General features: G+C 70.3%; 1 protein-coding gene across 1 annotated transcript; it reads right to left on the bottom strand.

The window, feature by feature from the left end:
• Nucleotides 1-281: 281 nt before the first annotated feature.
• Nucleotides 282-20196, bottom strand: LOC135894847 (rho guanine nucleotide exchange factor 15-like). The gene is made up of 19 exons (XM_065422954.1): nucleotides 20184-20196; nucleotides 18652-18773; nucleotides 17086-17146; nucleotides 15803-15903; nucleotides 9999-10284; nucleotides 9430-9910; nucleotides 8274-8323; nucleotides 8019-8064; nucleotides 7844-7979; nucleotides 7264-7424; nucleotides 6404-6556; nucleotides 5211-5340; nucleotides 4346-4420; nucleotides 4167-4259; nucleotides 3353-3507; nucleotides 2467-2631; nucleotides 1962-2047; nucleotides 816-920; nucleotides 282-463 (listed from the first exon to the last, which is right to left on the bottom strand). The coding sequence occupies exons 1-19, from the start codon at nucleotides 20194-20196 to the stop codon at nucleotides 282-284; spliced, it is 2601 nt and encodes an 866-aa protein (XP_065279026.1).
• Between the last annotated feature and the right edge of the window lie 2877 nt (nucleotides 20197-23073).

Here is a 23073-nt window from a genome sequence, read left to right as displayed (position 1 = left end):
GGATCAGGCGTGTCCCATGCCTGGCGTGTCCCGTGCCCGGCTCAGGCGGATCAGGCGTGTCCCGTGCCCGGATCAGGCGGATCAGGCGTGTCCCGTGCCTGGCTCAGGCGGATCAGGCGTGTCCCATGCCCGGCGTGTTCCGTGCCCAGCTCAGGCGGATCAGGCGTGTTCCGTGCCCGGCGTGTTCCGTGCCCAGCTCAGGCGGATCAGGCGTGTCCCGTGCCCGGCTCAGATGGATCAGGCGTGTCCCGTGCCCGGCTCAGGCGTGTCCCGTGCCCGGCTCAGGCGGAGCCGGCCTTGCCGGTGGTGAGGCGGCAGAGCTGCAGCTGCCGGGCGGCCTGGAGGAGCCGGTGTCTCTCACGCAGGTTGCGCCGGCGGACGTGCTCACTGGTGATCTCCTGCACGTGGCTGGCCGGGAACCAGCCCTTGTGACCGTCGCCCAGTCGCAGGCCCTGGCACCACCCTGCCGGGTGGGAGCGGAGGGTGAGCGCGGCCAGCACGGGGCAGCGCCAACGACCTGCCCTCCGCGCCCTCCCGCCACGGGGGGAAAGACCCAGCCAGCGCCCGGGGGAGGGGCCGTGGCTGCACGGGGTGGGGGGGACAGCAGTGAGGCAAGAGGCCCCAAGGATTTGGGGCCCGAGACCAGGGGGACCCCAATGGGAGGTTCAGGGGGGCAAAGCATGGAGCAGGGGGAGCCAGCAGGTGCCTGGGTCTGATCCAGCTCCATCCACCAGGGGGCAGCACTGGGGCTCCCCGCCCGGGCACTGGGGGGCTGCACCGCCCAGCCCTCCCCTCCACCCCGCCCCGGCGCTCACCCTCACTCGTCTTGCGCAGCACGTTGACAATGTCGGCCGGCTCCAGGCTCAGCTCATCGGCCTGCCTGGCCAGGTAGGGCTCCACGCACTGCGCCTGGGGGCAGTCTGGGGGGAGGAGGGCAGGTGAGACCCCTGCCCTCCCCAGCCAGGAGATAACCCAGGAGTCCTGGCTCCCAGCCCCCTTTGCTCTAACCACCAGCCCCCACTCCCCTCCCAGCGACGGGGACATGAACCCAGGAGCCCTGGCTCCCAGCTCCCCCTGCTCTAACCCACCAGCCCCCACTCCCTTCCCAGACCTGGGGAGAGAACCCAGGAGTCCTGGCTCCCAGCCCCCTCTGCTCTAACCACCAGCCCCCACTCCCCTCCCAGAGCTGGGGAGAGAACCCAGGAGTCCTGGCTCCCAGCTCCCCCTGCTCTAACCCACCAGCCCCCACTCCCTTCCCAGACCTGGGGAGAGAACCCAGGAGTCCTGGCTCCCAGCCCCCCCTGCTCTAACCACCAGCCCCCCACTCCCCTCCCAGAGCCCGGGAGATAACCCAGGAGTCCTGGCTCCCAGCCCCCTTTGCTCTAACCACCAGCCCCCACTCCCCTCCCAGCGACGGGGACATGAACCCAGGAGCCCTGGCTCCCAGCTCCCCCTGCTCTAACCCACCAGCCCCCACTCCCTTCCCAGACCTGGGGAGAGAACCCAGGAGTCCTGGCTCCCAGCCCCCTCTGCTCTAACCACCAGCCCCCACTCCCCTCCCAGAGCTGGGGAGAGAACCCAGGAGTCCTGGCTCCCAGCTCCCCCTGCTCTAACCCACCAGCCCCCACTCCCTTCCCAGACCTGGGGAGAGAACCCAGGAGTCCTGGCTCCCAGCCCCCCCTGCTCTAACCACCAGCCCCCCACTCCCCTCCCAGAGCCCGGGAGAGAACCCAGGAGTCCTGGCTCTCAGCCCCCCTGCTCTAACCCACCAGCCCCCGCTCCCCTCCCAGAGCCCGGGAGAGAACCCAGGAGTCCTGGCTCCCAGCCCCCCCCTGCTCTAACCCACCAGCCCCCACTCCCCTCCCAGAGCTGGGGAGAGAACCCAGGAGTCCTGGCTCCCAGCCCCCCTGCTCTAACCAGCAGGCAGGTAGGACCCAGGCGTCCGGGCGGCGTGTACCCACCCCAGTCCTCGTAGATGGTCTCCTGGGGCTGGCTGGGAGGGGCGCCGTGCTGGGGGAAGGCCTCCATCCATCGGTGCATGTCCGACCTGGGGGGGGTGGGAGGGGTTGTAAAAGGGGGAGCTCCATTGCCCCTCCCCCATCCTCGGTGTGTGGGGGGGGTCCCGTCCTCACACCCACGTCCCCTCCCCCAGACAGCTACAGGGCCCTCAGGGACAGGGAGGGGGGACCCCTGCCCCCCCCGGGAGTGTCCTTCTGGCCTGCCCTTGGGGGGCCCCCCATTTTCTCCCCTCACCACCTGTCTTGCTCCCCCCAGGGACCCCTCCCCAGGCCCCCCCTTGGCCTCCTCCCCCTATCCCTGTTCCCCAGGGCCCCTCCGCCTCCCCTGGGTCCCTCTCCCCGCAGCCCCCCCGGGATCCCCGAAGCCTCCCCAGACCCTCCTGTGGCCCCCCCATGGCCCCCTGCACCCCCCTGGGATCCCTGCAGCCCCCCCAGACCCCCCACTCACTGGCTGGGGGCCCGGCAGAGGCGCTCGCAGGCCTGGCCGCGGTGGTTCTCCAGTAGCGTGAGGTAAAAGGCCTGGGCCAGGCCGGGCGCCGGGGGGGGCTGCCCCACCCCCTGCACCGACACCAGCGACCGGTGCCCGTAGTCCAGCACCACGAAGCGCCCCGCACTGGGGGGGGGGGACAAGGGGGTCAGGGTGCGGCTGGGACCCTCACGGGCCCTTCCCAGAGCGGCCCTCCTCCCCCAGAGCCCCCCTCACGGCCCCTCCCTAGACCAGCCCCCCTCTCCCAGACCCCCCCACGGCCCTCCACCCCTACCCAACCCCAGATCCCCCCACAGCCGCCCTGACCCGACCCCCACGGCCCCTCCCCAGGCCAGCCCCCCTCCCCCACACACCCCCACAGTCCCTCCGCCCAGACCCTCCCCTCAGACTACGCCACAGGCCCTCTGACCCGACCCCCGACCCCCCCACGGCCCCTCCCTAGACCAGCCCCCGTCTCCCAGACCCCCCCACGGCCCCTCTGCCCCTACCCGACCCCCACAGCCCCTCCCCAGACCAGCTCCCCTCCCCCACACCCCCCCACAGTCCCTCCGCCCCGACCCTCTCCCCCAGACACCCCCCAGCCCCGCAATCTGCATCCCAGAGACCCCAATTCCCACCCCGACACTTCCAGCCCCCTTCTCCCTGGCCCCGCGCCCAGCTGCCCCCGCCAGAGCCCCCTCTCCCCACACCAGACCCCCGGGGAGCCCCCAGCCCTGACCCCCCAACCCCCCCTTCCCAGACACCCCCCACCCCAGTCCCAGATCCATGCCAACCCCCATCCCAGACACCCCCAGCCCCCTTCTCTCCCGACATCTTCCCCCCCCCGCCCCCCGGCTCCCGGCCCCACCTCTTGCGCTGGGTGACGAGCAGCAGGTCACTGAAGAGGAAGAGGTGGATGGGAACCGTCCGGGGCCTGGTGCCGAACAGGGACCCCCGGGGCAGCACCTCAGCCAGCGCCCCCTGCTTCTCCAGCCGCCGGCTCTGCGAGATGATGGGCACCGCCTGGGGGGGCAGAGACGTGGGGCAGGACCCCCAGCACACGCAGGGGGTCAGAGACACAGGGCAGGACACCCAGCACACGGGGGGGGGGGGGGTTCAGAGACACGGGGCAGGACCCCCAGCACATGGCCGAGGGGGCAGAGACGCAGGGGGAGGGGCAGGACCCCCAGCACAGGGCCGAGGGGGTCAGAGATACAGTGGGGGGGGGCAGGATCCCCAGCACATGGCCGAGGGGGCAGAGACGCAGGGGGAGGGGCAGGACCCCCAGCACAGGGCCGAGGGGGTCAGAGATACAGTGGGGGGGGGCAGGATCCCCAGCACATGTCTGGGGGGTCAGAGACGCAGGAGGAAGGGCAGGACCCCCAGCACACGGCTGGGGGGGGGTCAGAGATACAGGGCAGGACCTCCAGCACACGGCCGGGGGGTCAGAGACACGGGGGCAGGACCCCCAGCACACGGCCAGGGGTGTCAGAGGTGCAGCGGGGGGGGGGCAGGACCCCCAGCACACGGCCAGGGGGGTCAGAGATGCAGGGGAAGGGGCAGAACCCCCAGCACCAGACCCATGGGGGGCAGGACCCCCCAGACACCTGCTCCATGCCCAGCCGGCAGGTGGGGAGCAGGGCTTGGGGGGCAGGAGCAGGGGGCCAGGCCCTGGGGGGCACCTTGAGCCGGTCGAAGTCGATGCGCCCAGCAATCTCGATGAGCTCCTCCGTCTGCCGCATGCGCCCCACCTCCGAGTTGCACTCCTCAATGATCTGGGGGACAGAGAGGTGAGTGAGGGGGGGCAGTGCCCACAGCGCCCAGCCCTCACCCCCCCTGCAGCAACTCCCCCACAACTCACCTGGGAGATGCAGGCCAGGGCGTCCAACGCATTTCTCTCCCGCTCCGAGCCCTCCTCCGCCCGGCGCAGGATGTTCTGGGGCACAGGGGGGGACCCGGGTGAGATGGGGAGAGAACCCAGGCGTCCGGGCTCCCAGCCCCCCCTGCTCTAACCCACCAGCCCCCACTCCCCTCCCAGAGCTGGGGAGAGAACCCAGGAGTCCTGGCTCCCAGCCCCCCCTGCTCTAACCCACCAGCCCCCACTCACCTCCCAGAGCCGGGGAGAGAACCCAGGAGTCCTGGCTCCCCGACCCCCCGCTCTAACCCACCAGCCCCCACTCCCCTCCCAGAGCCAGGGAGAGAACCCAGGAGTCCTGGCTCCCAGCCCCCCCGCTCTAACCCACCAGCCCCCACTCCCCTCCCAGAGCCAGGGAGAGAACCCAGGAGTCCTGGCTCCCAGCCCCCCCTGCTCTAACCCACCAGCCCCCACTCACCTCCCAGAGCCGGGGAGAGAACCCAGGAGTCCTGGCTCCCAGCCCCCCCTGCTCCAACCCACCAGCCCCCACTCCCCTCCCAGAGCCGGGGAGAGAACCCAGGAGTCCTGGCTCCCAGCCCCCCCGCTCTAACCCACCAGCCCCCACTCCCCTCCCAGAGCCAGGGAGAGAACCCAGGAGTCCTGGCTCCCAGCCCCCCCTGCTCTAACCCACCAGCCCCCACTCCCCTCCCAGACCCTGGGGGAGAACCCAGGCGTCTTGGCCCCCAGCCCCCCCTGCTCTAACCCACCAGCCCCCGCTCCCCTCCCAGAGCCGGGGGGAGAACCCAGGCGTCCTGGCCCCCAGCCCTGCTCTCACTGTGGGGGAGGCTGTCCCGGACGCCGGGGTCCCTACCTCGAGGAGCATCTTGAGGCGGGTGATGCGCTGGAAGGGCAGCAGGAGGAAGGAGAGCAGGGGCAGGCGCTGGCACACGGGATGTGCCTGCAGCCGGCCCAGCACCGCCGCAAAGGGCCCGTTTCGCTCCCTGTGCCGGGGGGAGAGGGGGTGAGACGGGGCCTGACCCCCCCGAATCCCACCCGGGGCACCTGGGCCTCGCCCTGCCCCCATCCCCCATATCCCTCTCTTGTACCCCCCCAAACTCTGCCCCCTCCCCCCATATCCCGCCCGGACCCTCTCCTGTACCCCCACCCCATGCTCCTCATACCCCTCTGCTATGGGCCCCCATAGCCCCACTCCCATCCCCCTGCCCCCATCCCCCCTATCCCTCTCTTGTACCCCCCCAAACTCTGCCCCCCTCCCCCCATATCCCGCCCGGACCCTCTCCTGTACCCCCACCCCATGCTCCTCATACCCCTCTGCTATGGGCCCCCATAGCCCCACTCCCATCCCCCTGCCCCCATCCCCCATATCCCTCTCTTGTACCCCCCCAAACTCTGCCCCCCTCCCCCCATATCCCGCCTGGACCCTCTCCTGTACCCCCACCCCATGCTCCTCATACCCCTCTGCTATGGGCCCCGATAGCCCCACTCCCATCCCCCTGCCCCCATCCCCCATATCCCCCCGAACCCTCTCTTCTACCCCCCCCCCCAACCGCAGCCTGGGCACGTGGGCCTCGCCCTGCCCCTCCCCCCTGCCACCCTCCCCCCATATCCCGCCCGGACCCTCTCCTGTACCGCCACCCGTGCCCCTCATACCCCTCCCCCATGGCCCCCCATAGCCCCCTGTTGCCCCCAGCCCCCCATAGTCCCACCCCCCCTCCATCCCCATAGCCCCACCCCCTGAGGCCCCCAGCCCCCACCCTCCAGCCCTACTCCTGTGGCCCATAGCTCCGACCACATCCCCATAGCCCCAACCCCACCCCCAGCAGCCCCTGTGGCCCATAGTCCCTGTGGCCCATGGCCCCCAGCCTCCCATAGCCCCACCCCCAGCCTCCATGGCCCCGCCCATGTTGCCCATAGCCCCGCCCCCGGTGGCACCCAGCCTCCCATAGCCCCGCCCTGTGTCCCATAGCCCAGTCCCCGCCCCACTCCCATCCCCTGTTGTCCATAGCCCCGCCCCCCGCCCCACAGCCCTGCCCCGTGGCGCACATGAGGGCACTGTACTCCTTCTCCTGGTAGGGCTGGTTGCGGATGTAGTCAACGTAGGCGGGGAAGTCGCGCCGGGCATGGGCGGCCACCACGTCGCTCACGTCCCGGATCTGCAGGTTCTCGGCCACGCGCTGCTCGAGCGCCGCCAGGAACCTGCCGAGGGAACGGGCGTGTCAGGGCCGGGGGGGCACCGTGCGGCTCGGCGGGGGGCAGGCGGGGAGCAGGGGTCCAGGAGGTACCAGGGGGTACGCTGGAGGGGTCTGGGGGGGCCGTGGATGGAATATGAGGGGGTCCAGGGGAGACAGGCTGGGGATACACAGAGGGACGTGCTGGCCAAGGGGACATGCTGGGGGGGTCTTGGGGGGACATGCTGGGGGTTTCTGGGGGCCCAGGGGGACATGCTGGGGGTATATGGGGAGACATGCTAGGGGGGGTCTGGGGGCTCTGGGGGGAACATGCTGGGAGACCCGGGGGGACATGCCATGGGGCACGCTGGGGGTACACGGGGGGACGAGGGAGTACATGCCGGGGGGACATGCTGGGGTTACACAGCGGGGCACGCTGGGAGTACAGGGGGGGGACCAGGGGGGGCATGCCGGGTATACACAGGGGTACAGGGAGGACATGCTGTGGGGCACGCTGGGGGTACACGGGGGGCAGGCCGTGAGGCAGGCTGAGGGTACATGGGGGGACCAGGGGGGACACACCAGGGCTACGGGGGCACACAGGGGGCAGGCCGGGCCAGAGGCAGGCCGTGGGTCACGCTGGGGGCACACAGGGGACATGCTGTGGGGGGACATGCCATGGGCACACAGGGGTACAAGGGGGACACGCTGGGGGCACATGGGGGGCAGGCTGACCTGGCACTGATCTCCTGGATCCGCAGGATGCTGGAGAACAGGGCCTGGCGCTCACGGGGCACCAGCGTCTCGCCCAGCGCCCGCGACCCCACGAAGTGCTCGGCCAGCAGGCGCAGCGAGCGCTGGTACGAGGCCTCCGACGTCAGCACCTCGAACAGGCTCTGCCGGGACACAGGGGTCAGCCGGGCCCCACGGCACCTCCCCACCGCTCCGCAGCCCAGGGGCCGGGCGGGGAGAGCCGGGGAAAGCCGGGGGTAGGGGGCACGGCTGGGGGGCAGGAGAAATCGGGGGGCAGGAGGAAGTGGGGGACACGGCACGGGGGGGCAGGGGAACCGAGGGGCTTGGCGCTGGGGGGCAGGAGGAACCGGGGGCAGGAGGAAGTACGGGATACGGCACTGGGGGGGCAGGGGGAATCGGGGGTCAGGAGGAAATGGGGGACATGGCACTGGGGGGGCAGGAGGACCCAGGGGGCTGGGGAACCGAGGGGCAGGAGGAAGTGGGGGACACGGCACTGTGGGGACAGGGGAATCAGGGGGGCAGGAGGAACCGGGCGGCAGGAGGAACCGGGGGCCCAACCCACCTCCTGCATCTTGCACTCCTGGGGGCTGAGGCGCCGGAGCAGGCCGCTCTCCCGCACGGCCGGCAGGTCCTGCCAGAGGGTGCTGCGGGGGGCCGGGGCGCTGGGGGGGGCCGGAGGGGCCGGGTCCCCGTCCCAGCTGGTCAGGCTGGCGCTACGGGGCAGGGTCTGGCGGTGCAGCTCCTTGCGGATGACGGCCTGGCGGTACGTCTGGTACAGGGGCTCTGGGGGGAGACGGGGTCAGGGGGAGACGGGGGGCTGCCCCCCATTCGCTCCCCCAGTCTCCTACACCAGCCTTCCCACCCTGGGGCCCCAATCCCCCCCCATACCCGGGTGTCGTTCCCCCCCCCCCACAGGGCCTCTTCATCCACCCCACCCCACAGCCCCTCCTTCCCCCCTCCCCCAGCGCCCCCCCGGGCATGGCCCCCCCTACCGTCCTGCAGGGGCAGCCCCCAGCCGGGGCCCTTCGGGGACGGGCAGCACCTGTGGGGGGAGGGGGAGCGAGGTCAGAGCACCACCGACAGATGGGGGGGCTGCAGGGGGGAGCAGACAAACGGGGGACTGGGGGGCAGACGGATGGAGAGGCGGTGGGGGGGACAGACGGACAAACAGAGGGGCTGTGGGGGGGACAGATGGACAAACAGGGGGGTTGGGGGGCAGACAGATGGAGCGGCTGGGGGGGGACAGAAACAGGGGGGCTGGGGGGCAGACGGACAGACGGGGGGCTGTGGGGACAGACTGGGGGGCTGTGGGGAGCAGACGGGGGGCTGGGGGGACACTGACCTGTCCCTCGGCGGCGCTGGCTCCGGACTGTGGCCATCGGAGTCTCCTGGGGATACAGAGCGGGGTGTCGGGTGGCTGAGGGGCCTGCCCCCCCCAGGAGCCAGACCCCCAACTCCCATCCCGCACCGCCCGACCCCCCAGCCTGCCCCCCTGACCCCCCCGACCCCCATCCCACACACCCCTGGGAAACCCTGATCCCCTCCTCCCCAGCCAGCCCCGCCTGGGGAACCCCGATCCCACACACCCCCCTTCAGTCGGCACCCCCCACCCTGATCCTACGCCCACCCCCTTCCCATAGGGCGCCCGCGACCCAGCCCAGGGTTCGGGGCGTGGGGGGTCCCTGGGCCCCGGCCATACCTTGGCAGGGTCCATCCCCCCGCGCCGGGGTGCTCTCCTTCTGCGGGGGAGGGGGAGGCTGGGAAGAGGGGGGCGGGAGGGGAGGGCAGAGCTTGGTGGGGGGCAGGGGATCCTGGGTGGGGGGGCAGGGAGGGGGCTGGGTAGGGGGCGGTGGTAGGGGACATGTCTTGGCAGGGACTGGGGCATCGTGGGGGGGCAGGGCAGGCAGGGCCGTGGGGCACGGTTTGGCAGCGATTGGGGGGTCATGGGGGGGCAGGGCAGGCGGGGCCGTGGGGCACGGTTTGGCAGCGATTGAGGGGTCATGGGGGGGCAGGGCAGGCGGGGCCATGGGGCATGGTTTGGCAGCGATTGGGGGGTCATGGGGGGGCAGGCCAGGCGGGGCCATGGGGCACGGTTTGGCAGCAATTGGGGGGTCATGGGGGGCCTGGACAGGTGGGAGTGGGGGGCACGGTTTGGCAGGGATTGGAGGGGCTTGGGGGGGCTGGGCAGGAGGCTGGGGGTCCAGGGCCCCGCGTAGGGGCTTCCCCGGGGTCTTGGGGGGCACGGCCGGGGGGGGCCTGTCCGCCTGGGGCGCCCTCCCCTTGGCCCGGCGTGGGGGCTTGGCCCGCGCCGGGCCCCCATTGAGCTGGGCGGTGGAGCGGTAGCTGGTCAGGACCACGCTGCCGTCCTCGGGGGGCGGGGCGGGGGGCTGGAGGGGGGACCAGCGGGACTGGAGGGCGGGGGGGGTGACCTCCAGCAGGCGCCGGAAGAGGGGGCCCTCCTCATCGGTGGAGGCGGAGCCATCCGAGCCCGGCTCCTCCCCCTCGGGCGCCAGCACCCACACCAGCACCATGCCAGGCCGGCGCCGGTGGCAGCCGCAAGGGCAGCGTGCGGGGCAGGCGCCCGGGGGCTCCGGGCTGGGGGGCTGCCCCCCAGCGTCCTGCCCCAGACCTGCAGGGGGAGAGAGAGAGAGATGGAGTCAGGGGGAGCCTGGCACGTGATGCCCCGGGGCCACCCGGCACCCCCAAACCAGACTCACCGAGCTCCATCCCCAGGGGCGCCTGCGGGGGGCGCTGGGCCCCGTTCTCCGGGGGGGAGCTGGGTGCCGGGCCCCCGCCCACCCGGTGCTCAAAGCGCCCCACCATCTTGCGGACGTTGCCTGGGCCCTGCTCCCTGCCGGGGGACGGATCCAGGCGGGGGGCCGCGTCCTGCTGGGGGGCCGGGCAGGGCCGCGACCACGAGGGAGGACGTGGCTTCATGATGCGGGTGGGCTTCTGGGCGGGGGGCAGGGCGGGGGGCAGGGGGTCCATCGACGACATGGTCACCTGCACGGGGGAGAGAGACGCGGTCAGAGGGTGAGGCAGCCGCCTCTGGGGTGGGGTGTGGGGGCTGGTTATCCGGGGACCACTCGCCCAGCTCTGAGATGCGCCCACCTCTGCAGCGGGGCGGCCGGTTACCCAGGGACCCCTCTCCCGGTGCCGAGATGTGCCCACCTCTGGGGCGGGGCGGCCAGTTACCCAGGGACCCCTCGCCCGGTGCCGAGATGCGCCCACCTCTGGGGCGGGGCGGCTGGTTACCCAGCGACCCCTTGCCCGGCGCTGAGATGCGCCCACCTCTGGGGCAGGGCGCACAGGTCAGCAAACGAATTTGGAACAGGAAACGCAGGGAAAGCACCGAGGCAGCTGCAGGTGGCGGAGAAAAACCGGGTAGGAGGCCAGGGGTCACACCCGGCTGTTTCCAGAAAAAGCCAGAGTCCTGGCGCCCAGCCCGGCCCCACCCCCACTCTACCCCCTAGACCCCACTCCCCTCCCAGAGCTGAGGAGAGAACCCAGGAGTCCTGGCTCCCAGCCCCCCCTGCACTAACCCACCAGCCCCCACTCCCCTCCCAGAGCCGGGGAGAGAACCCAGGAGTCTTGGCTCCCAGCCCGGCCCCGTGTTTCCATATGGGGCACATGGGGCTGGGCTGTTGGCACAGGCCGGGCGACGCCCGGGGCGGGGCGGGATGGGATGGTGCCAAGGGAGAAGCAGGCGGCCGGGCCTCCCCAGGACACCGAGAAAGGAGCGCCGGGGGCTGCCCTGCTGCCAGAAGCAAGGGGGGGCTCGGCGGGGAGCGGGGGGGGGAATCTCCCCTCACTGCCGGTGCATCTGTCTCCCCTCCCCCACCATTCCTCCCCGGCCCTGCCCCGGCCCAGGCTAATCCCGGCCCAGCTGCCAGGGTTAAATTTGGCCTGGATTCCCCAGCTGCTGCCCGAGCCAGGAGCCCTCCCCACCACCCCCACCACCACCCCACCCCCGACACAACTGCATGGGAATGGACCAAAGGAGCCGGCAGCACTGCTGCCTAGGGGAAACTGAGGCACCAGCCAGTGACGGACACATCACGGAGCTGGGGAGAGAACCCAGGTGGCCTGGCCCCCACATACACCCAGGGGACGAGCGGGCGGGGGGTAAACTCAGGGCAGTTGCAGCTGTTGGGATATTTCTAGCCGACCATGTGGGGGGGGGGGGTTTGTGGGGCTGAGCTGGATAATATAGGTGGGTAGGGGCAGTGGGGTCTCGTGGCTGGAATTGGGGGGGGGGGGCTGGGAGCCAGGACTCCTGGGTTCTCTCCCCAGCTCTGGGAGGGGAGTGGGGGCTGGTGGGTTAGAGCAGGGGGGCTGGGAGCCAGGACTCCTGGGTTCTCTCCCCAGCTCTGGGAGGGGAGTGGGGGCTGGAAGCCAGGACTCCTAGGTTCTGTCCCTTTTCCATTACCTCCATTACGTCCATCCATCTGTCAGTGCCTCAGTATCCCAGATATCAGTCTCCACATCAGGGAGAATCACCCCTGGGGGCCGGCAGCACGGGGCCCATGACACACAGCGGGGCACGCGACTCCGTGGGAAGCAGGGGGGTTAGGAATGGCTAGTCTGCCACGCTAGGGGGCTTTCCCCCCCCCCAGGCTATACATAGAGGGGGCGAAGAACCGGGCTAGTGGTTGGAAAGGGCTGGTCCCCCCCAGCACAGAGCCAGGGCCCCCATGGTCTCCCCCCAACCCGCTCCCGGCTCCGGGCCCAGCCCTGCTTTCAAAGGCCTTTTGTGCAGGCGGGCGGGAGCACCAGCCAAGCCGCCAGCTCCCCCCCAGCCCCGGTGACTCACGGCGCGGCTCACAGAGGGCCCCTTTGTACCAGGAGAGCCGCAGCCGAGCGGGCGGGGAATCACCCTCAGCCTGGGGCAGTACGGGGCCAAGGTCCCACACGCCGGCAGGACAGCCACGGGCTGATGGGAGCCAGGACTCCTGGGTTCTCCGCACTGAAGCCTGCCAAAGGAAACCCCCCCTGCCCCAGGAGTGGGGCGGTGACCCCCATGCAGGGAGGAGAGGGAGCCCTGGGGGTGTAGATTGCCAGCTGGGGGGGGGGGGTGCAGGGACACACACACACACCCCACGCCCTGGCCCAGCGGGGAGGGGAAGTGCGTCTTTCCGATGGCAGGAAATGGAAACTCCAGAGGAAGGGCAGGAATTTCCGAGGGGGGTGGGGGGAGGGGAGAGTTGCCCTGGCCCCTCCCGGCTCCACATTATACCAGCGCTAAGGAACCCAGACGGGGAAACTGAGGCAAGGGGGAGGGGATGGGACGGAACTAGAGTACACAGAGGACAGAACCCAGGAGTCCGAGCTCCCAGCTGCCCCACACCGGCTCTAACCACTAGACCCCACTCCCCTCCCAGAGCCGGGGAGAGAAGCCAGGAGTCCTGGCTCCCCCCTCCCCCCTCCCAGCTGCCCCTCCCCCCGGCTCTAACCCACCAGCCCCCACTCCCCTCCCAGAGCCAGGAATAGAACCCAGGAGTCCTGGCTCCCCCGTCCCGCCCCCGCTCTAACCACTAGCCCTCGCTGCTTCTCTGACCCCAGGGGGCTGCGGTGTCTGCATGAGCTTCCTGGCAGGACTGATTTAGCTCCCCAGCCGGCTCTGTCTCTGCCGAGCCCCCCGGACCCCTCCCAGCCACATCCTCTCTCACCCCCCCACACACAACACACACGCAGCTTTGGGTCCCCCAGCTCCTACAGAGACCCTCCGCGCTCGGGGCTGCACGGTGTGTATCTTAGACCCCGTAATGCCTGAGGGGGATTCCCCGCCAGCTCTCTGGGGGCTGCGTTGGGGCTGTCAGGGCCCTGCTATCTCCAGACCGGCTGTGGGGAACCCCGAGGCAGGGGCACCCCTCCGGCACCAGGCTGCCTGGGGACCGATCAGCTGGAGGGGGGAACGTCACCCTGTCCCGTAGGCTGAGTCCCAGTGCAGGGAATCCACAACCCCAAGCCCCAAGCACAGACCTGCTCTGAGTGTCTGGAGAGCAGGGGGGGCTGGGAGCCCGGATGCCTGGGTTCCATCCCTTGGTCTGGGAGTAGGGTCTAGTGGTTACAGCGGGGTGAGGGGACTGGGAGACAGGACGCCTGGGTTCTCTCCCTGGCTCTGGGAGGAGGGTGGGGTCTAGTGGTTAGAGCAGAGGGGGGCTGGGAGCCAGGACGCCTGGGTTCTCTTCCCACACATTCCCCTTCCAGCCTCCCCAAGGGCCAGGCCTCCCCCCTTCTCCTGGTAGCACCCCCTGAGCCCCCAAGCACGGATCCCCGCAGGCATTAACTGAAACCGCCCCCTGGGGCCCTACTCCACAGGAGAGGTTGGGGGCAGGACCGGCAGCCCCAATTGGTAGTGGGGAAATCTTACACCAGCCCCCTCCCCCTGCTCTAATCACTAGACCCCCACTCCCCTCCCAGAGCCGGGGAGAGAACCCAGGAGTCCTAGCTCCCAGCCCACCCTGCTCTAACCACTAGCCCTCACTCCCCTCCCAGCACCAGGGAGAGAACCCAGGAGTCCTGGCTCCCAGCTCCCCTCTGCTCTAACCCACCAGCCCCCCCTCACCTCCCAGAGCCGGGGAGAGAACCCAGGAGTCCCAGCTCCCAGCCCACCCTGCTCTAACCCTCAGCCCCCACTCTCCTCCCAGAGCCGGGGAGAGAACCCAGGAGTCCTAGCTCCCAGCCCACCCTGCTCTAACCACTAGCCCTCACTCCCCTCCCAGCACCAGGGAGAGAACCCAGGAGTCCTGGCTCCCAGCTCCCCCCTGCTCTAACCCACCAGCCCCCCCTCACCTCCCAGAGCCGGGGAGAGAACCCAGGAGTCCCAGCTCCCAGCACACCCTGCTCTAACCCTCAGCCCCCACTCTCCTCCCAGAGCCGGGGAGAGAACCCAGGAGTCCTGGTTCCCCCCCCCCCCGCTCTAACCCACCAGCCCCCCCTCCCCTCCCGGAGCCGGGGAGAGAACCCAGGAGTCCTGGCTCCCAGCCCCCCCTGCTTTAACCCACTAGACCTCACTCGTTCTCTGCCCCCCAGGGGCGTGTGTTGTCTGACAGAGCTTCCTGGCGGGACCGATTTAGCTCCCCGGCCGGCTCTTTCTCTGCTGAGCGCCCTCCCCCACACACACATCCTCTCCCCCCCCACACACACACACACACGCAGCTTTGGGTCCCCCACCTCCTATGGAGGCCGCCGTGCCTGGTGCTTCCCCGGTGCTGGCCGCGCTCGGCGCTGCACGGTGTGTATCTTAGACCCCGTAATGCCTGAGCGGGATTCCCCGCCGGCTCTGTGGGGGCTGCGCTGGGGCTGTCAGTCCCCTCCTATCTCCGGACCAGGGTGGGGCGCCCTGAGGCAGGGGCACTGCGCTGGCACCAGGCTGCCCGGGGGATCGATAAACCAGCGGGGCATCCAATGGGGGGAATGGGGTCGAGTGGTTAGAGCAGCAGGGGAGGGCAGGCTGGGAGCCAGGACTCCTGGGTTCTCTCCCCGGCTCTGGGAGGGGAGTGGGGGCTGGTGGGTTCTCTCCTGGCTCCCAACCCCCGCCTGCTGTAACCCACCAGCCCCCACTCCCCTCCCAGAGTCGTGGAGAGAACCCAGGAGTCCTGGCTCCCAGCACCCCTGCTCCGACCCACCAGCCCCCACTCCTCTCCCAGAGCTGGGGAGAGAACCCAGGAGTCCTGGCTCCCAACTAAGCTAATCCCCAACACAACTGGTGCCCCCGCCGACCCCCTACAGAGGTTCCCCTGCCAGATGCCCCCCCCCCGCCTGCCTCCTCCTGCCCCAGGCTCCCCTCCTCCGCCCCGGGTGCATCCCTTGCAGGGCACACGGGGCCCTGGCAGGGTGATGTGGGGCAGGGGAGGGGCCAGCTCCCACCTTTACCTCCCCCCGGTCTCCAACACCCCTTCCCCCACTGCAGCTCACCCCAAGCCAGCGGCTCCTCCAGTCCTTCCCCGACTGATGCTGCAGCTCTGGCTCTGCCGCCCCCCCCCCCCCGGCCCCCCTACTCTGCTTCCTCCGCCCCCATTTCCTGCCCCTCGCGTGGGGGGGGGGGCTGGAGCCCGGACTCCTGGGTTCTCTCCCCGGCTCTGGGAGGGGAGTGGGGGCTGGTGGGTCAGAGCAGGGAGGGCTGGGAGCCAGGACTCCTGTGTTCTCTCCCTGGCTCGGGGAGGGGAGGAGAGTTTAGTGGTTAGAGCAGGGGGGCTGGGAGCCAGGACTCCTGGGTTCTCTCTCTGCCCCTCCAGTGCCCCTGGTATCCAGCAAAGATGGGGGAACTTGGAGACCCAGAGACCCCAGCCAGCCAGCGAGACCCCCACTCCCAACTTCCCGTCCAGCACCACCCCAGCCTCCCTGGGGGGGACCCCGGTGTCCGACTGGGGAGGGGCGCCTGGCATGGGGCAGCATGGCACAGAGGGGCCTGTTCCTTCCAGGGGGGCGTTGGGGGAAAGCAGGTATCATGAGGGGGGTGAATGGGATGGGGGGGGACAGGAATACACCCCCTCCAGCCTTCAGTCCTCCCACTCACAGCTGGCAGGGCCCGTCTGACCCACTCGGCCCAGACCCGCTCCTGAAATGCGGCCACCTCTGGGGTGGAGAAGAACTGGGCTGGGACAGCTGACAGCAACGCTGGGGACAGAGAGAGGAGACTGCTGGGGAGAGCGCCCCCCACAGGCCAGCACCCACTACCAAGCCCGCACCCGACACCCCACGGCACCTGGGCCTCGGGCCCAGCCCTGACACGCAGGAAGAAACTTTCCTGCCTGTGTCAACACGCGAGGTCCTGAGACACCTTCTGTTCCCGGAAGTCAGCCAGAGGCAGCACCAGGTGTGCCGGCCCCAGAGCCCCGCACCCACCTTGCCCCCGCCCCACCCGCTTGGCACAGGGCTCCCTTCCCCTACTGCCAGGGAGGAGGTGTAGGGTTTGCCCCCCTGGTGTGAGAACAAGTGGGAGAGGAGAGAACCCAGGAGTCCTGGCTCCTGCCACCCCTGCTCTAACCCACCAGCCCCCACTGCCCTCCCAGAGCCAGGGAGAGAACCCAGGAGTCCTGGCTCCCAGCCCCCCCCTGCTCTAATCACTAGGCCCCACTCCCCTCCCAGAGCCAGGGAGAGAACCCAGGCGTCCGGGCTCCCAGCCCTGCTTCGTGCAGAGGTACCTGCCCGCAGACAACGCTCCTTCCCCATTCCTGACTCATTTCCTGTCTCCCACTTCCTCGTTCACCTGCTCTGGTGACCCCAGTTGCTGGCCCCCCACTGACGCTGTGGGGCTGGCTCGGACAAGCCCCATCCGGTTAGGAGCCCACATGCCTGGGTGCTGCCCCAGAGGGCGCACAGGGACGGCCCGGGAACCCTTAATGACGACAGCACAGCGCCCCCTAGTGCCGGGGTATTGGGGCCAGAGAGCACCCCCTGCTGAGCCCCCCACCCTGCTCCCCGCAGCCCAGCGCCCCCTGCTGAGCCACTCACTCCCCACAGCCCAGGGCCCCCTGCTGTCCCCTGCCCATCCCCGTACCACAGCGCCCCCTGCTACCCCCACCCCACTCCCAACAGCCCAGCGCCCCCTGCTGCCCCCCACCCGGCTCCCCGCATCCCGGCGCCCCCTAGCTACGCCCCGGCTGTCCGGGAGAGCCCAGCTCTGGAGGGGACCCCTCAGCCCGCAGGACCCACGGGATCAGTGGGGCGGCGCGGGGTGGGGGGCCCTGGCTGGATGCTGGGTCCGGGAGGCTGGGCAGGAAACAGCCCCCGCCCAGCAGCGCACTGCGGACTCCCCCCGGGGCTCGGGCTGCGGCCGGGCTCTGCGGCTCGACCCACCTGCGGCCGCCTTCAGGGGCGCCGGGACCCCGGGGGCCCGATCCGGGGCGCACGGTCCGTCCTGGGGCGCAGGATCCGGGGCGCACGGACCCCCCCGGGCCGCTGGGTCCCGCCCGCGATCCGGGCTCCGCACACGCCGCCTTTGTCCCGCAGGCGCCGCCGGGCGCCGCCGCCTCCATGTGACCGGCCCGGGATGGGGGGCGGAGCCGGGATGGGGCCGGGGGAGGACTGGAGTCCCGGCTCCCGGCCTGGCACTGAACCGGCACCGCCCCCCCGCCTGGCACCGCACCCCCTCCTAGCACTGCACCCCCAGCCTGGCACCGCGCCCCCCCAGCACTGCACCCCCCCCGCCTGGCACCGCACCCCCCTCCTAGCACTGCACCCCCTGCCTCGCACCGCGCCACCCCCAGCACTGCACCCCCCTCCTAGCACTGCACCCCCCCGCCTGGCACTGCACCCCCCTCCTAGCACTGCACCCCCCTCCTAGCACTGCACCCCCAGCCTGGCACCGCGCCCCCCCAGCACTGCACCCCCCCCGCCTGGCACCGCACCCCCCTCCTAGCACTGCACCCCCTGCCTCGCACCGCGCCACCCCCAGCACTGCACCCCCCTCCTAGCACTGCACCCCCCCGCCTGGCACCGCACCCCCCTCCTAGCACTGCACCCCCAGCCTGACACCGTGCCCCCTCCTAGCACTGCACCCCCAGCCTGGCACTACGCACCCCCTCCTAGCACTGCATCCCCAGCCTGGCACTGCGCATCCCACCTGGCACCCCGCCCCTACCCCCTTCCTGGCACCGCCCCCCCCCCCCCCGCCTGGCACCGCACCTCCCCACCTGGCACCGCACCCCCTCAGCCTGGCATCCCGCCCCCAGCCTGTCATTTCTGGTGAGCCGCCAGCCACACCCCGGGCCCTCTGCTTCCAGCCTGGCCTTTGCCCCCTTATCTCCGGGTGTGGCTGGCAGGGCACGAGGCCCGGGGACGGCGGGAGTCTCACTACCGCTGAACCACTCACCCATGTGTCCTGGCCCCACACTGCACCTGGACCAGCGAGTCTCCTCCATCTCAAGGGCTTCCCCAGCTCCCTTTCCTGCCTGATGGGGGGCAGCAGGGGGCGCTGGGCTGCGGGGAGTCGGGCAGGGGGAGCCGGGGGAGGGCCGTGGTACAGGGGTGGGAAGGGCACAGCAGGGGGCTCTGTGGTATGGGGGTAGGCGGTGGGAGCAGGGGGCGCTGTGGTACAGGGTGGGCGGGGGGCTCGGAGGGGTCGCTGTGGTACGGGGGCGGGAGGGGGGCACGGCAGGGGGCGCTGTGGTATAGGGGTGGGCGGGGGCAGTGGGGGACGCTGTGGTATGGGGGCGGGCGGGGTCTCCATATCCCAGCTGAGCGGCTGGCTTGGCATGGCCGGGGGCCGGCTGAGGGCCCGGCAGGGCCGGCTCCTGCACCGGGTGGATGTAGCCGGCCGGGGAGCAGCCGTGGGAACCCATCTCCTGGGAGAATCTCTGTGGGTGGGGGCCGGGGCCTGGCTCCATTTTGCTGGGGGGGGTCTGGGGCGCACCCAGCTGGTACCGGGCGGTTCGGTCCGGCCGGTCTCAGCCGCAGCCGGTCCCGCAGGGGGTTAATCCCGGCGCTGGCCGTGGCGAGACACAGACGGGCGGTTCGCTCTGGCGCACGCAGGAGCCGCTCCGGGCCTGTGGGGGGGCAGCGAGCGGGGGTGTGAACACGGGGCAGCTGTCCAACACACACAGCGGAGAAAGATTCTCCGGGTTACACCACCAGGTGCAGAGGGGGGGCCTCCTGGATCCACCCAAAGGCAGGGGTGCCCCAGGGAGCAAAGGCTGCTGGGTAACCTCCCAGTGCACTGTGGGGCGCAGCGGAACAGACCCCATAGCTAACAGGAGGGAAAGGAGGCCTCAGGGCAACGGCCCAGTGCATGATGGGACAGGCCGGGGGAACCGGCTGACCCGGCCCAGCAGCCTGCGCGAGCGGGTTCCCGTGCGCACCGAGGGACAGGGCTGGGGACGTGCACCGGGACGGCGGCTGGGCCCTTCCTGCACCACGGCACCAGGCTCAAAGCTGAGGGGGTCCCGGGCATGGGCGCCCCGCTAGCAGGGGCACAGGGGAGCCGGCACTCAGCCCGGGCACCCCCTGCCCTGGGAGCTGGGCAGGCAGCCTTCCTCCCTTCTACGCGGGGGAAACCGAGGCACAGGACACGGCCATGGCCCCACACTGAGTGACAGAGCCAAGGATAGAACCAGGCGTCCTGGCCCAAGAGGAGAGCTGGCGGGACGCCCACCCCAGAATAACCCAGACCCCCATGGTTGGAGCACTGTGCGGCAGGGATGGGGCCTGGATTCCCTTCCAAGCCCCGCTGCTGTGCCCGGCGCTGGTCACTGCCTCAGTTTCCCTGGTGTCAAAATCCTCGCCTGGGAGCTGCCGCTCTGCCAGCTGCCAGCCGGTAACAACTGGGACTTGGTAATGAACGGGGAGGGGCCTTAGATGTCTGATTATTTCATTCTACGGCGGTTGTGGCACAGCCCCCAAGTCCCCGCCCCGGCACCCTTTTGGGTCAAGCGCTGCACGAGCACAGGGGGACCGAGAAAGAGGGACCCCCCCCCGTGTCCTCAAAATCGACCGATGAGGGTCATTGGCTCCATTTTATGGACAAACTGAGGCACAAAGGGGGACGTGACTTGCCCAATGTCACCCAGTAGAGCTGAAGCTAGAACCCAGGAGTCCTGGCTCCCAGCCCCCCCGCTCTAACCCACCAGCCCCCCCCCCCGTCCTCTCCCAGAGCCGGGCAGAGAACCCAGGAGTCCTGGCCCAAGAGGAGAGCTGGCGGGACGCCCACCCCAGAATAACCCAGACCCCCATGGTTGGAGCACTTAGCTGGGAAGGGTCAGACATGGGGCTGCTCCGGAGCGGGGATTCAAACCGGCGTCTCTGCTGCCTGAGCTGGGCGTCCTGCCCGGGTGGCTACAAGCTGGACGCTTGCCCCGGCCCTCTCCGCTGTGTGATGTGAGCCCTTCCTCACCTTCCCTTTCCTTCAAACGGCTCCCAGCACCTGCCCTTGACACCATTGTGTTGGCCCCGAAACAAACCTTTTCCGGCCATATTGAGTCCCCAAAATTGAGAAGCGCTTTGGTTCCACCCCGAGCACTTTTGATTCTGCTTCTTTGCCAGGCCGGCCGGCCAGCAAGCAATCAGACGCCCGCCCAGCGCTGCCTGGCTCATCTCCACTCTCATGCTTCAGGGCCGCCGTCTGCAGGGGTCAGGAAGGGTTTATTTCCCCCCATGTGCAGACTACATGGTGTAATGATCTCCCCTTCCTCTCCTTTGCCCACCGGCCAGGGGAGTCTGCCCCCAACCCTCCTATCTGAGATGGGAGGGGCCAGGCACAGTACCTCCTGGGGGGGCCTCCATGCCAGGGATGAGGAAGCTCGATCGCAGAGCCCACGGCTGTGCCCCGGGGCAGAAGGGAGCTGGCCTCCCATGGCGCAGCCTTGCTCATCCCACAGGGCTCAGGGAGCGGAGCAGGGCACGGGCTCCACCGGGCAGGGGAGACTCGACGCCATCTGGCTGGTGGGGCAGGGTGCGGGGCCAGGGGTGGGCAGGCCGCCTGGGCCCAGACAACAAGCCCAGCAGCTACCAAGGGCCTCAGCACTGGCCGATTCCCTCCGCTTCATCCCCGTGTTCTCCAGCCCCCCGATTTCCCTTCCTTCCCCACGGCTCCACCCCGTTCCTCCTCCACTCCTGCTCCAGGACGGGTGCTCTAGGGTGTCCCCCCCCAGTGCACCCTGCCGGCGCCCGGCGTGGGAAGCGCCCGGGGCAGCAGCACACGGGGCTGATGTCACGGGCAGGGTGAGTCACCCCGACAGACACGGACCAGGCCCCCTGCCTGCCCCGGGCCTGCCCTGCGTCACCAGCGCGGGGATAAAGGGAGCCAGGTTGGCCCTGCCGGGGGAGGAGGACGAGCTGGCCGCGGGGCTCGCCCGGTGCCTGCCAGGGCGCGGGGAGACCTACCGGCGCTTCCTCTTCCGCAGCCGGCGGCAGGGGTCCGGCAAGCCGGCCGAGGCCTTCGCCGCCACGCTGCAGCGCCAGAGCCGGGCCTGCGGCCCCCCACCCACTCCCTGGGGCACAGCGCCCCCCTGCTGCCCTCCGCCCACCCCCGTACCACAGCGCCCCCTGCTGCCCCCACCCCTCCCCGCAGCCCAGTGCCCCCTGCTGCCCTCTGCCCACCCCCTTACCACAGCGCCCCCTGCTGCCCCCACCCCTCGTCGCAGCCCAGCGCCCCCTGCTGCCACCCACCCACCCCCGTACCACTGCACCCCCTGCTGTCCCCCACCTCGCCCCCTGCGGCACTGCGCCCCCTGCTGCTCCCCACCCCTGTACCACAGCGCCCCCTGCTGCCCCCGCCCACCCCCGTACCACAGCGCCCCCTGCTGCCCCCCACCCGCTCCCTGGGGCACAGCGCCCCCTGCTGCCCCCCGCCCACCCCCGTACCACAGCGCCCCCTGCTGCCCCCACCCCTCACCGCAGCCCAGCGCCCCCTGCTACCTCCCACCCGCTCCCTGGGGCACAGCGCCCCCTGCACCCCCCCTGCTCCACTCCCTGCAGCCCAGCGCCCTCTGCTGCCCCCCACCCACCCCCGTACCACTTTGCCCCCTGCTGTCCCCCACCTCGCCCCCTGCGGCACTGCGCCCCCTGCTGCTCCCCACCCCCGTACCACAGCGCCCCGTGCTGCCCCCCGCCCTGTTCCCTGGGGCACAGAGCCCCCTGCTGCCCCCCTGCAGCCCAGCAGCCCCTGCTGCCCCCTGCCCACCTCCATACCACAGCGCCCCCTGCTGCCCCCCACCTGCCCCCCCGCAGCCCAGTGGCCCCTGCTGCCCCCTGCCCACCCCCGTACCACAGCGCCCCCTACTGCTCCCTGCCCCGCTCCCTGCAGCCCAGTGCCCCCCCTACTGCCCCCCACCCCACTCCCCGCAGCCCAGTGCCCCCTGCTGCCCCCCTGCTCCTTGCAGCACAGCGCCTCCTGCTGAGCCCTCCACCCACCCCCGTACCACAGCGCCCTCTGCTGCTCCCCGCAGCCCAGCGCCCCCTGCTGCCCCTGGGTTAGATTGGCAGGAACGTGGGGGGTTTCTCTTCCTCTGCAGCTGGCCCTGCCCCTGTCAGTCATGTCGAGGCGGAGTGAGGGTTTATAGCAGGCGGGCCGTGCAGTTGTGGGGTAACTCTGGGGCAGGGCAGGAGCCAGAGCCCCATGGGGGGTGTGTGTCTTGGAGAGCTCCAGGGAAATCGCCCCCGTGACGTGCAAGGAACCAGCAGCTCCGGTGAACCAGTCGCCCACGATGGGATCTGCAGCCCCAAGGCGAGCCATGGAGTGGCTGGTTCCTGTTATCCTCAGCCCCTGCCAAGTTAGGGAATCGGGGCCTGCGCTGAGGACTGGGGAGAGGCAGGGCTGGCCCCAAGATGGCACTAGGGGGCACGGGGCAGCAGGGGGCACTGGGCTCCAGGGAGCGTGTGGGGGGAGGGGCAGTAGGGCCCAGATTATCCAACAATGTATTGGAGACAATTTTCTATTTCAGAAGGTGGCGAAAGCGACTGGGGAGAGGCTGTTCTAGGTTTGATTTTGACGAATAGGGAGGAACTGGTGGAGAATTTGAAAGTGGAAGGCAGCTTGGGGGAAAGTGATCACGAAGTGGCAGAGATCACGATTCTAAGGAAGGGTAGGAGGGAGAACAGCACAATACAGACAATGGATTTCAAGGCGGCAGCCTTCAGCAAACTCAGGGAGTTGGTAGGTAAGAGCCCAAGGGGAGGCAAATCTATGGGGAAAAGCAAGTGAAGCCAGTTGGCAGTTTTGCAAAGAGACATTAATAAGGGCGCAAGAGCGAACTGTCCCACTGCGTAGGAAAGATAGGAGGTATAGCAAGAGGCCAGCCCGGCTTCGCCAGGAGCTCTTCAATGGTCTGAAACTCAAAAAAGAGCCCTACA

Source organism: Emys orbicularis, assembly GCF_028017835.1.
Source record: "Emys orbicularis isolate rEmyOrb1 chromosome 15 unlocalized genomic scaffold, rEmyOrb1.hap1 SUPER_15_unloc_1, whole genome shotgun sequence".
Classification (NCBI taxonomy): Eukaryota; Metazoa; Chordata; order Testudines; family Emydidae; genus Emys; species Emys orbicularis.
Note: the sequence above shows the minus strand (reverse complement) of the source record. Positions and strands in the feature narration are given on the sequence as shown.

Coding starts and splice junctions, on each gene's coding strand:
- LOC135894847 (XM_065422954.1), bottom strand. Junction 10,285..15,802: donor TCAGACGGGCCCTGCCAGCT/GTGAGTGGGAGG, acceptor TCCCCCGTGCAG/GTGACCATGTCGTCGATGGA. Junction 7,425..7,843: donor AGGAGTGCAAGATGCAGGAG/GTGGGTTGGGCC, acceptor GTGTCCCGGCAG/AGCCTGTTCGAGGTGCTGAC.